This window comes from Arachis hypogaea, chromosome 14 (genome assembly GCF_003086295.3).
Source record: "Arachis hypogaea cultivar Tifrunner chromosome 14, arahy.Tifrunner.gnm2.J5K5, whole genome shotgun sequence".
Lineage (NCBI taxonomy): Eukaryota > Viridiplantae > Streptophyta > Magnoliopsida > Fabales > Fabaceae > Arachis > Arachis hypogaea.
In genome coordinates this window covers 120,636,059-120,649,123 of record NC_092049.1, presented here as the reverse complement: position 1 = coordinate 120,649,123, position 13,065 = coordinate 120,636,059, and the positions used below count along the sequence as shown (strand labels likewise).

The window sequence follows — 13,065 nt, the reverse complement described above, 5'->3', positions numbered from 1 at the left end:
CAAAGAAGCATCAAATTAGAATTTATGGACAAATTCAAGTTCAAATATGGATATCAACTTTTTGGTAACAAGTTTCTTCTTTATAAATAAGTGCATCATAAATAAGTTTCTTTATAAATTATTGTTAAAGCTTTAAAGACCCGATTTTCACCCGATTTGGACCCGGTATATTTATGGTCCAAAAATGTTTAGGTTTCATCGGGTTTAGTGTCGGGTTATGGTCTAAAAAATAGACTCGGTATCTATTTAGGACCAAGTCTGAGTCAGGATAAACGTGATTTCACCCAACTCATAAACTCCCCTACTTGATAATAATATGCAATATTTTTTATTTTGTTAGGCTTGATATAATGTTGGAGGATATTCTTTGATTGTAGTTGATATACCTAAGATATTGCTGCTGAATAATTGGCCTTTAAATACTTTTTAATATTGATATCATTGATCTACAACACTTAAAATAAAAAGAAAGAATAACATTTGTTTTATGAAATATTAGTCATCATCAAGTTAGTTTTCCTTTGAGCTCAACAAATAGCACTTTGTGAAGCATGAACTGAAAAATAGAGTGATTGCTTTGAAGAAGACAATGATTTCTTTAGAGATAAAAAAAAATCTAAATGTATTATGTAATGTAGATTTTATTCTTGCATGCGTTGCGATTTTTGTGTGTAATGATTCAAATATGAGCTAATAATTTAGAAAGCGCAATGGCTTCTTAGAGTAAGTCATTTTTGTTGAAAACAAGAGACTAGATTGGAGAAAGGATTTGTGTATTATTAAGTGTATTGAAGTTGTCTACTCAAGTTGTCTCGAATGATACAATATAGAAGGGTATTTATAGGGACTAAGAGAATCGTAATAATAAAGACGTAATATTCTATAATAAATATTCAGATATACTAAATAATTCTAACTCATCCTAATTGATTCTAATTATATTCTAACATCCCCCCTCAAACTCAAGTGACAACTTGAGTTTGAAACTTATTTAAAACAACGAAATAAAAGAAAAAAACTACATAAACTGATAAAACGGGTGCAGACGGAACTGTCAGAAGGAAGCGTAGATGAAACTGCCACTTGTCTGAAGGAAGCGCAGACGGAACTGCCGCTTGTCTGAAGGAAGCGCAGACGGAACTGCCGCTAGTCTGAAGGAAGCGCAGACGGAACTGCCGCTTGTCTGAAGGAAGCGCAGACGGAACTGCCGCTAGTCTGAAGGAAGCACAGACGGAACTGCCGCTTGTCTGAAGGAAGCGCAGACGGAACTGCAGCTAGTCTGAAGGAAGCGCAGACGGAACTACCGCTTGTCTGAAGGAAGCGTAGATGGAATTGCCGCTATATGAAGGAAGCGCAGACGAAACTGCCGGAAAGAAACGTAGACAGAACTGCCACAAGGAAACACAGATGAAACACAGACGGAACTGTCACGAGAAAACACAGACAGAACTGTCACGAGAGAACGCAGACGGAATCGCCACGAGAGAATACAAATAGAACTGCCACAAGAGAACGCAGATGGAACTGCCACGAGAGAACGCAGACGGAACTGCTACGAGAGAACGTAGACAGAATTGCCGAAAGAGAGCGAAAAATATATGATTTTTTCATGAGAATAGGTAAGCAGCGGATGACAATGGTGTTTGATCATTTTACTCGAAAAAATACAAGACTGAGAAAATAGGCTAGTCGGTGAGGTGAAAAAAGTATTAAAGGAGTGACAAAAGGGAAAGAACAATGGCATAGAAAAAAAGTACAAAAACTACGGTGATTTCACCGCAAGGAAAACAACCTATCCTCTTCAAGGAGGATACCATGGCTCTGATACCATGTTAGAAAGAAGAGACTAGATTGGAGAAAGGATTTGTGTATTATTAAGTGTATTGAAGTTGTCTACTCAAGTTGTCTCGAATGATACAATATAGAAGGGTATTTATAGGGCCTAAGAGAATCGTAATTATAAAGACGTAATATTCTATAATAAATATTCAGATATACTAAATAATTCTAACTCATCCTAATTGATCCTAATTATGTTCTAACAATTTTCAATAAACTTTATTACGAAGAATTATGTCATTTAGCTATTTATATAATTTCATGTCTTTTAAATTTTAAAAATCCTTGTATAACATGGAATAAAAGATTAAAAAATATCTAATCAAACTTTTTAAAAAAATATTCGTTTTGGTTTCTTAAACAACCAAACAAAAGAAATTAAGGGTTAAAAGGATTATAAGTTTATAATCCTATTCATAGTCACCTAACACAACAAAGTTTGTAAATATTAGGTATATGATACTAAGCACAAGTTTGTTGTTATAAAAAACTAGAATGTATATAAACAAATTTACCAAAAAATTAACTTAAAAGACTCACTGAAACTGCCCATAATTGTTACAACCATATATTTATTTCCAAAATAAGAGAATGATACTCTTCATCATTAATCAGTCATGCATCACTTCTTTGTATAGTTGAAGCTTAGAGTAGGGATAAATTTAAAAATTTTATTATACTTCTGTTTGCTTCTGACAAAGTCTCTTTAGTTATTTTTTTACTAGACTTTGTAGTGATTTATGCTGATACTATTAGAGGTAAGGACGACAATACTAATCTTATTTACAGATATCCAATTCAATCCAATCCATTCGAATAGGGATGACAACCCGACCGTAGGGTCGCATGTGGATTTAGACCTAATTTTACTCGACATATCCACATCCTTAATATATTATAGTATGTAGTTAAATATTATGCATATATAATGAAGTTGATGAAGATTGAATTCACATCCTCTTTCTTTTGTAATTTTGACATGAATTTTATTATGATTTTGTTGCTTTTAATTTTAATATGGACTTAATTTTATTTTTTTATCAGTATGTTTATAAACTATGAAATAATTAAATAATATGTTTGATTGAAAAATTTATTTGTTGCAAGTCAGGTTGGATGCGAAACTTTAGGATGCGAATAGGATTAGAGTTGAGAGATTTTTAACTCGCTTACTAGTAGAATTAGGGTGGAATCTAAGTCTTACATTACCTTACCCATAACCAGCTCTAATTGGAGGCACTTGAGACTAAGTATGGGGGTGGAGCTGGAGAGGGATGTTGGCTTTGAGAAGACATGATATAATTGACTGGAAATTGGGTTGGGAGCCATAAATGGAGTTTAGGCTAGAATTGTTGTTGGCCTTAATGTTGCAACTTTTGGAGTTAAAGATGGGTCTAATGCTACTGGCTTTGCTAGTGCTATTGTAGTATTGTTAATTAGAGTTAAAGATGAACTTGATAGCAGGAGAGGCCTAGAATAAATGGCATATTTGTATGTCTTTTGAATGCTACACACTAATTTACATCACATTCATTTATTTTGTTTATTATTATATAAAAAATTATGATTAAAATAATATCAGTTTAATTATTACTTTTTAATTAATCTAATTTTAAAAAATTAAATTTTTTTGTAAATTATCTCTCTAATATAATAATATCAATTTTAATTTTTTAATTCAAAAATAATGATTTGACTAGTATATTATTTTTTTAAAAGCTAACTATTTGAATTAATATTCAAAAATACAACTAAAATCAAGTGTCCATCCATTTATACATATACAACTAAAATCAAAATAAAATTACAAAATCAAGTGTTGGATTGCACAAATACAACTAAAATCAGAATCACCACATGTGCATGAGTTAAGAAAAAAACTGATATTGAAATTTTTACATTTAGCACGATTATGACTGTTCTGATCACATCGATTAATGATGACTTTGTGATTCACAACAACAAAAAATCTCTTTTATGAATTATAGATGAATGTGTATCAATAAGATGAATTTATATCAATAAAAATTGAGTATGATAGACAATTAAAAAAAATATCTTTACAAAAAAAGAATAAATGAGAAAATAACTTAAAGATATATTTGTCTTTTTACAAAAAAAAAATTGATCATTCTTTTTAAATATTTTTTTTTCGAAAACAAAAGAGCTCGACACATTAAAGTGGAGCATACAGAGACAGACGTTCAACTCAAACAGACAACTCAAGAAAGAAAAACAATCACAAAAGAAATTTTCCTATGTCATAACCAACAAAGCCATCAACAATATTAGGGATTTACCCCTCTCCACTCATTGCAGCTAAGCATAGTCATGTTGATGATTTCTTCTACACCTTTGCTTTTATTCTAAAATATCTTCCTATTCCTTTCCAACCAAATGTTCCAGATGATCGCACAGAAACATATCAACGATTGCTTTCGATCTTCTTTTCTACGCGGCCCTTCTGTCCAGCTTAGAAAGTGGGCCTTCATCGAACCCGGAGTTGACCAAGGGCAGCCAATCATAGATATCCACGCACACCACACCTGCCAGGCAAAATTACAACCAAGAAATAAGTGATGGACCTGCTCAACATCCTTGTTACATAAAACACAACTCTTATCATCCTGGCTAATAATTCTGAGCCGACTTAGCCTTTCCTTAGTATTCACCCTCCCTATCAAGACAAACCAAGCAAACAGCTCCACTCTTAGTGGAACTAAACCTTTCCAGATGGTCTTAGTGAAGCTGTAACTGGATACATCCTCTAAAGGTTGTGCCTCCTGGAGCACCTGCACAAATGAGTTAGTTGAAAAAATACCTAGTTTATCATACTTCCACACGACCCTGTCCTCTCTATTATTCACTAGCCTCAGAGGTCTCAAAGCCTCATGTAACTGATTCAGAAGATCCAACTCCCACTGAAAGGGCTCTCGCCTCCATTGGAAGTTCCAAATCTACTCTAACCCATCCCAAAATCCGCAATCCCCTATCACCAATCCACATTGGTTTGAAACAGAGAATAACCTAGGGAATCGATCTTTTAAGGATCCACAACGTAACCATACATCCTCCCAAAATCGAGTCCGTCGCCTGTCACCATTCTCTATGGATAGGCCTGCCATCATCTTCTCCTATATATATTGCTCCTTAATTTGAATCTAGCATATACCTTTCCATGGGCCTCTTCTAGTAGGTAGCACTTGAGTGGACGGTAATTCATTCGGATTCAGATTATTATAGGAGCAAACTACTTTATTCCACAGTGGGCACTCTTCCTTTGCAAACCGCCACCACTACTTAAACAAAAGTGCCGTGTTACAAACCATAACATCCCCAACTCCTAGCCCACCTAATTTCTTAGGAGCCTACACCAATTTCCATCTCACCAAAGCCATACCATTCCTCCCATCCTCTTTTCTCCAAAAGAACCTTCTCTGTAAAGAAATCAATTTTTCAGCAACAGCTTTCGGCATCTTATATAAGCTCAAGTAATACACTAGCAAGCTATTCAAAACTGATTTGATAAGCACCAACTTCCCAGCTTTGTTTAGGACCTTAGCTTTCCAAAGGCTGAGTTTTTCTTCTACCTTGTCAATTATAGGATTTCATGTCTTTACCAACCTCGAATTTTCTCCTAAGGTGATTCCAAAGTATTTAACTGGGAGGGCTCCTTCCTTACAACCTAACAAGCTGCACATACATTGTACCCACTGCTCTTCATAATTGATTGGAATCAAGCTGGACTTATCGAAATTAATATTTATCCATGACATCAACTCAAAGCACCACAGAAGTCGCTTGTAATTCTTCATTGTCTCCTCTTCTGGTAGGCAAAATAAAATCGTGTCATCAGCAAACTGAAGATGTGACAACTCTACTCTGTCTCGCCCAACTACCAAAGGTGATATACGCCCATTCCTAACCGCCTCACCCACCATTCTATGCAGAACATCCACAACCAGTACAAACAAGAAAGGAGAAAGTGGATTGCCTTGTCTCAGCCCCCTTTCCATTTTGAACGGCCTAGTTGGCGCACCATTTATCAAGACTAACATAGAAGCTGTAGTCACGCACTCCATAATCCACGCCCTCCTCCTGCACCCAAATCCCATCTTTTGCAACACAATATCCATAAAGCTCCACTTGACTCTATTATATGCTATTTGGAAATCTAGCTTGATAATTGTTGCCTCATTTTTCCTCTATTTTAGCCAGTGTACAGTTTCACACGCAATGAGAGCCCCATCATGAATTTTCCTACCCTTCACAAAAGCACTCTACGTCTCCCCTACTAAACTCGGCATCATAGATCTCATCCTCCTAACTAAAACCTTCGAGATAACCTTATACACACATCCAACCATACTGATAGGTCTCAGGTCTTTAATCTCCTTCGCACCAACGAACTTAGGTACCAAGGCCACCCAGGTTATGTTGTAATCTGTTGGTAATCTAGCTGTCTGAAAGAATCCCATCACAGCTGCCGTGAACTCAGACCTAATCTCATCCCAGAACCTCTTGATAAAATTCATGTTATATCCACCATAGCCTGGCGACTTAGATGACTCACAATCTCACACTGCCTCTCTAATCTCCGCAGGCAATGGCATCGCCTCCAGGGTCACCGAGTCTTCCTCATCAATCCTTCCGACCAGACCATCTTTGAATCCCAACATAGGGGAGGCCTCCTGCTGATATAGATCTTTGTAAAACTCTCTGATAGCTATTTTTATTCGAGGTTGGTTCCTTACCAGTCTACCATTGACTAACAGAGTATCAATCCGATTATTCCTCCTTCTTGACGAGGCTATATTGTGGAAGTATCTTGTATTTTTGTCCATATCTTTCGCTTGTCGAGACCGAGACATCTGCTTCCAGTGAATTTCTTTTCTCACATACCACCTCTCACAGCAAGTAACTAACGCCTTTCTTCTAGCCTCCATAGTTCCATCATACACTCCATTACCTACCATTTCATCAATCGTCTTGATCTCTTCCTCGAACTGCTTAATCTTTTTATCTATCTCTCCAAAGTTGTCTTTATGCCATCTCCCCAAGGAAACCGTCAACGCCTTCAACTTATCTGTGAACTGCATCTCCCCTAAACCTCTCCATTGCTCCTTAACCATTCTGAGAAAACCTTCATGTGTGAACCACGAGTCAAGGCTACGAAACGGCCTAGGACCTCCCTTCATCTTCTTATCCTCTATTATTATAGGACAGTAATCTGACAAGCCCCTCGGACCGCCTCTTAACCGAGTCTCAGGAAACTCTTCTAGCCATTCCACACTAACCAGATCTCTATTAATACGACTGCATGAACGGCCTCGAAACCACGTAAACTTGTAATCAGAAAGTGGCAAATCCACTAAGTGCATATCTTGTATCCAAATCTTGAATTCTTCTGCCGATAGAGGTAAACTAGCCATACCTTTTCGTTCCTCCACATGCACTATCTCATTAAAGTCTCCCATGAAACAACAAGGGATCTGACATAACCCAGCTATGTAACTCAACTCCTCCCACACATGAATCTTCTCTTCTCTATTATGCGCACCATAAACCAAATAAAATTCACAGTTGAACTTATTCTCAATCAAGACTCCTTTAACACACAACCACCTTTCCCCCTTATAGCAACTATTTATTTTAAAAATCGTTTCATCCCATATTAACAATAGTCCCCCAGATGCACCATCCGAGCCCACATATTCCCACCCTGCCCCCATCATTCCCCCAAATCCTTGCAGCGTCGAACCTCATCACTATCCGCCTTTTAGTCTCAATCAAACCTATCATATTTAAGCTATGCTTAATTTTTAGGTCCTTCACCATTCTTATTTTTCCATCACCCCGTAACCCCCTAACATTCCAAGAACTAAAATTTATTTATAGTTATTTTGACACACCTGTTTTATATTTTTGAGTCTGCACCGCCTTATCTTTGCCTTCTGTTTTGCCAGCTTCCTCCTTTGTGCTATTTCTTCATTCTGTGCTTGAAGGATTGCCATTATGTCATCTTCTTCATTGCATAACATAGCACCTGATTCTATTGCTAGCTCCCAAGTCTTTTTATTTTCCAACATCTGCTCCTCCAAGCATTGAGTATCACTGTCCCCCTTCTCTTGCTCAATAGCACCCTGCCCGGACACCACTCCTTCAATGCTCTCCCCATCATGTCCAGCATCCACCCTTCCTTCATTCTGATCAAGCGATGTAACTCGACCAGGCCTGAGTCCAAACCGGTTCCCGTCTGCCTCCACAGACCCGATCGCAGCATCAAGCTTACACGGATGACCACCAACGAGGTGCAAGTTGCCGTCCTCCACACCAGCAGGAGCATCACTACTATCACCATCTCCCATCACTGTCTGCTCTGCTTTGGCGCGTGCCTTCACAACGGCAACCCTGTCAGAAAGAACCGCTAGACTATCGGCGAAACCAGACCCATCGGCAGTGACTCCACAGGTTCGGTCGAGGTCTTCTCCACCGCTAGTCTGCCGGCTCCCCAAGGCTGCTGTCCGCCACCTCCCTCCGTGTCCATCCCCAGCGCAGGTGTCACTGTCACCCTCAAGAATGGTCACGCCATCAATAGCCTGAGCCTCTCTCCTGCGCGCCGCAGAGAAGGATCTGCTATCTTACTGCATTATCTCCACCCGACCCGGACCACCCAGCTTCGGTCCAAGAGCAGCTTGCCCAATAGTTGATAGGGATGGGCCTAAATAGCTAGAGCTCCCTTCCACCTCCCTTATTTTGGGCCTAGCCCATTCCTTAATGCAGCCTTGCTTTTTTTGTTTTTTCTTAGTGCATCCTCCCTTTTTTTTTTTTGTTTTTTCTTAGTTGAGACCCTTTTCAGCCCATTACACATAGAACTAAACCCACATGTAATTGTTCTATCAGAATCAGCATCATAGCTAATGCCATTTTCACCCATCAAAATAGCATTTCCTTGAATGGCGCCCTCAACGGCTTGATACGTTACTAAATTTTCGAGATTGTGATTAATTTTGCCTTCAACCCATTTATTCAAAATATCATCAGAAATTACTATTCTACCCTTGTCATCTTCCTTTCTCCGATCCACCACCATTAACAAACCTTCATCCTGGTCACCCCCCTTCGACAGCTCCGGTTGCCTACTCTGCCTTTATCCCTTTTTGCACTCGTGCTTGCTATACCATGATTCAAGATCTCACAGTTTTTGCTTCCATTATCAAAAAAATTCCCCTTACACTGCATGTTACACTCTTCAGAACCAACCTCTTTAACAAAACATCATAACCCCTGGAGCCAAAGGAGAGATGAATTCTTTCCTGAATAACTTCTATTACACTCGTATCAATTAGCACACAACCTACAGTGAACGAGCTACACAATTCTGTCTTCCTCGCACATCCAACTACTGTCCCCCACTAGCCTCCTATCGTATTGAAAGTGTCAACTGACCATACAAGTAACGGGACTCCGAAACATTCGAGCCACACCCTTCTAATTCCACTACGCTTCGACTCCTCCCACCTGGACCCTGTGAAAAACTTATAAGAGACAATTCAACTTAAAGGTGTAAGCTTCGTCAGCATGCTGGTCACTATCAAAGGTCAACAGGACTTTGTATGCTCCCATTTTCCAAATATGAGCGACAGAAGGCAGAATCTTCACTATTGTTTCCTTCAAGGAGATGAACTCAAAAGGCTGCGTAGTAACCCCCACCAGGCTTCGCTGCAACCATTCTAGATTTTCTGCCGCCACTGCAGCTTCCACCTTCTTCGGCTTGCCATTCCCATGCAGGTTTTGGTCGATCTCCTTCCTACGTAAATTCTGTCCCGTTGACAAGGATCCATCGTCACATACTTCCCGATGCGACTGCCAAGTTGATGGGTTATGGTTATCCCTCCTTGTCTTCCCTTATTTATGTCATTTTTCATGGTTCTCGACATTTGTCTGTACTTAGCTTCACCCACAAAAACAGCTTTACCTCTCACTCTCAGCCGATTCATTTCCGCTATAGCTTTCAATGCCCCTTCCTTCATCGTGTATCGTATGAAGGTAAAAAAGTACATGCCACCATTTTTTTGTTTTCGGGATAGATATATATCGTTGATGCGCCCAGCCCAATTGAACAACTGGAATAACTCTCGCTTTGATATGTCTTCAGAAAGATTATCCACAAAAACGGAAAAAAATTCATATTCCAAATGTCGATACTCTTCTCCATTCCAAACCCTGAGATCTTTGCCGTATTCCTTAATCCTACCCCCTCCTCCCGGAAATGGATCCTCTCTATTTTTTTAACACTTGAGAAAATAAAGTGTGATCTCTCACCTTTAATTCTATAAGTGGGATAAAAAATAAATAGGAGAGAGAGAACAATGAATAGTAAGATTAAACACTGGATATCATCCAGTTTTTTTTCCACTGGAGAGGATTTACTCCCGGGTCTTTCACTCTCTCTCTCTCACTCATGTTACATATCACTGGTATTTTGACAAGATGGAATGGTTGCTCAACATCCTCACCCACCTTCAAAATGCTTTTGAAAAAACTTCTTTTTAAATATTATAAAGATTAATTATTCTTAATAATTTTAATATTAAAATTTTTTTTAATAATTAAAATTTTCAAACTGTTTTTGTAACAATTTTCCGAGTTTATTGCTATATATTCTTTAGGATGTAATGCTTAACCGTACAAATGTATGCTCCTAAACTAAAGCTTAAAATTCGTCAAATGAAATAAAAGAGCAAAGCTGAAAGAAAAGGATACAACTTTTTATTAAGGAATGTATTCTTTTGCTTTATTTTTATTTAATTTTTTGGCGTTAATTCCAAATTTACAAAATCGTAATTAGGGTTTTTGATGGAGCCCAATTTTCAATTTCTCACCAACCCAGTCCCATTTTCCGTCCAAATTCTTGCCCCATTCATTCACCATGTGTCACTGCCACCTTCCCAACTAACCTAATTTTTCCACCATCTCCATTTCCTTTCACTCCCCATTTTTTTTTTCTTTTCTTTTCTCTCACTGAGGGATTGCCACATTTACAATATACAATACAAAATTTAATAATTTGATTCTCTTTCTTCGTTAATCCGTCACTCTCTCCATGTTCTCACATTAATTACTCACCTTAGGCTTACACTACTCCCTGTCACTTTGGTTTCTCCAGAAAATATCATAAAGTTGAAGGAGGAAAAGAGAAGGGTTTTTCTATTTCAAGGTTTCAGTATTCCTTCTTGGACTCACTAGTCACAATAACAAGGGTTTTTCTGCACTCACTCTAGAGTTCAGATCCAGGTAAAATCTCCACGAATCATCCTTTTCATTTACCAAAATTTTGATTTCTGGAATATCTTGTGCATGATCATGGGTGAATGAATGAATGATTTCTTGCTGTGATGATGATCATATATGAGGGGATTATTTGATATTTGTTCCACTTTTCTGTTGCCAAAAAGTGTTTTTTATTTTATATTAATTTTTTTATGTTAATATTAGTGTCTCAGATCAAATGGCAGCCATGGCGCAGCTTCGTTTTTCGCCTCTCTCTGGTCACTACCATGCCTCTGTTTTCCCAACATCATCATCATCTCAGCCCCAGAATCAATCTTTGTATCCCATCAAACTACTACCACCAAGATTGAAACTTTCCTCTGCTGGAGGTGATGGGGGAAACGGGATTGGACATGGTGGAAGTGGTGGCGGCAGTGGTAGTGATGGTGGAAGTTGGGGTCATGAAGGAGATCATAGTGATTCATCATCTTTTGGGCCTCTTGGTTTTTTTCTTAATGGATGGAGATCAAGGGTAGCTGCTGATCCCCAATTTCCATTCAAGGTTCTGATGGAGGAGTTGGTTGGTGTTAGTGCTTGTGTTCTTGGTGACATGGCTTCAAGGCCTAATTTCGGGTTGAATGAGCTTGACTTTGTTTTCTCAACCCTTGTTGTTGGTTCAATCCTCAATTTCACACTCATGTACCTATTGGCACCAACCATGTCAACTTCCTCATCACAATTACCATCAATTTTCGCGTCTTGCCCCAAGAGTCACATGTTTGAACCTGGCGCATACGGTCTGTTCGAACGGCTTGGAACCTTGGTGTACAAAGGAACCATCTTTGCTGCCGTCGGATTCGCAGCTGGACTAGCTGGAACTGCTCTCTCAAATGGGTTGATTGCGATGAGGAAGAAGATGGACCCCGAATTTGAGACCCCAAATAAGCCTCCCCCTACGATGTTGAATGCTCTAACATGGGCAGCACACATGGGATTCAGCAGCAACTTTAGGTACCAAACATTGAATGGAATTGAGTTCTTGTTGGAGAGAGGGCTCAACCCATTTTTGTTCAAGTCCTCAGTGTTGGTTCTGAGGATGGTCAACAATGTCCTTGGAGGAATGTCCTTTGTGGTGTTGGCAAGGCTAACAGGAGCACAAAGTGTTGGTGGTGGCGAACACCAGAAGGAACAAGCTACTGTGGAGATTGGATTTGCTTCTGAGAAGGAGAAGTTGGTGGAAAGGGAAGAGGAATTTCAGAGCAGTAACCAATCAGCGTCATCAAAGTGATTTTGAAAAATCACTCTTATGTTATTGCTTGTTTTCCTAATAGTTTATCTATCTTTTTTAAACCCTTTGTGAAGGGTTGTTGGGTGAGGCTTTTCTTCTAAGTTTTCTTTAGGTCCTTTTGATTTTCTTCTTTTCTTATTATTGTTATTATCATTCTAATGTCATAACTTTTGAGAAAACTATTGAGGCAGCACCAAAAATAAGTGAGTAAATGAAAAAGGGTAGATTTGAGATATTGGTAATGGTGATCCAAATTTTGTGGCATTTTGATTGTATATTTTTGGTGAAAAACTGATGGAAAAGGAACAACATAGGATTTGGTCACGGCGGCTTGTGATACCTGAAACAATAATGACATGCCAAAACATTATGGTCATCAGGTCAAGCAGCTGGTTCTGATTTTGTTTCTGTTCATTTTGTAGGCTTTTCTTGTCGGTTGCTAGATCAATTATTGTATTAAAATAATCTGAGAAATCTAGTTTCTGCAGAAATTTCCACCAAATTTGTTGGAGAATAATTCTCTTAAGTAGGACAAGTATAAAGGCCTTGATGAGTATTAGAGCCGGCAAAATGGTTTAAACTTATAGTTAATAATAATAATAATAATAATAATTTATCAAGTCATTTACTCATTTTGGCATATTTTCAAGTTTAACTCCTGTTGG

General features: G+C 38.4%; 2 protein-coding genes across 3 annotated transcripts; one reads left to right on the top strand and one right to left on the bottom strand.

The window, feature by feature from the left end:
• Positions 1-3,834: 3,834 nt before the first annotated feature.
• Positions 3,835-10,032, bottom strand: LOC112743887 (uncharacterized). The gene is made up of 2 exons (XM_025793302.2): positions 7,752-10,032; positions 3,835-4,385 (listed from the first exon to the last, which is right to left on the bottom strand). Exons 1-2 carry the CDS (start codon positions 8,205-8,207, stop codon positions 4,206-4,208), a joined length of 636 nt encoding a protein of 211 aa, XP_025649087.1. The 5' UTR covers positions 8,208-10,032; the 3' UTR covers positions 3,835-4,205.
• Positions 10,033-10,527: 495 nt separating this feature from the next.
• LOC112743886 (protein RETICULATA-RELATED 2, chloroplastic) lies at positions 10,528-12,635 on the top strand. Of its 2 annotated transcripts, none has more exons than XM_025793301.3 (2): positions 10,528-11,136; positions 11,346-12,635. In XM_025793301.3, exon 2 carries the CDS (start codon positions 11,351-11,353, stop codon positions 12,398-12,400), a length of 1,050 nt encoding a protein of 349 aa, XP_025649086.1. In that variant the 5' UTR covers positions 10,528-11,136; positions 11,346-11,350; the 3' UTR covers positions 12,401-12,635. The 2 variants fall into 2 exon arrangements, with proteins under 2 accessions (XP_025649086.1, XP_025649085.1); XM_025793300.3 differs by having other exon boundaries at positions 11,338-12,635.
• Positions 12,636-13,065: the final 430 nt, after the last annotated feature.

Coding starts and splice junctions, on each gene's coding strand:
- LOC112743886 (XM_025793301.3), top strand. CDS start 11,351: ATGGCAGCCATGGCGCAGCTTCGTTTTTCGCCTCTCTCTGGTCACTAC.
- LOC112743887 (XM_025793302.2), bottom strand. CDS start 8,207: ATGGGAGATGGTGATAGTAGTGATGCTCCTGCTGGTGTGGAGGACGGC. Junction 4,386..7,751: donor GACTCAAAAATATAAAACAG/GTGTGTCAAAAT, acceptor TTTGCCTGGCAG/GTGTGGTGTGCGTGGATATC.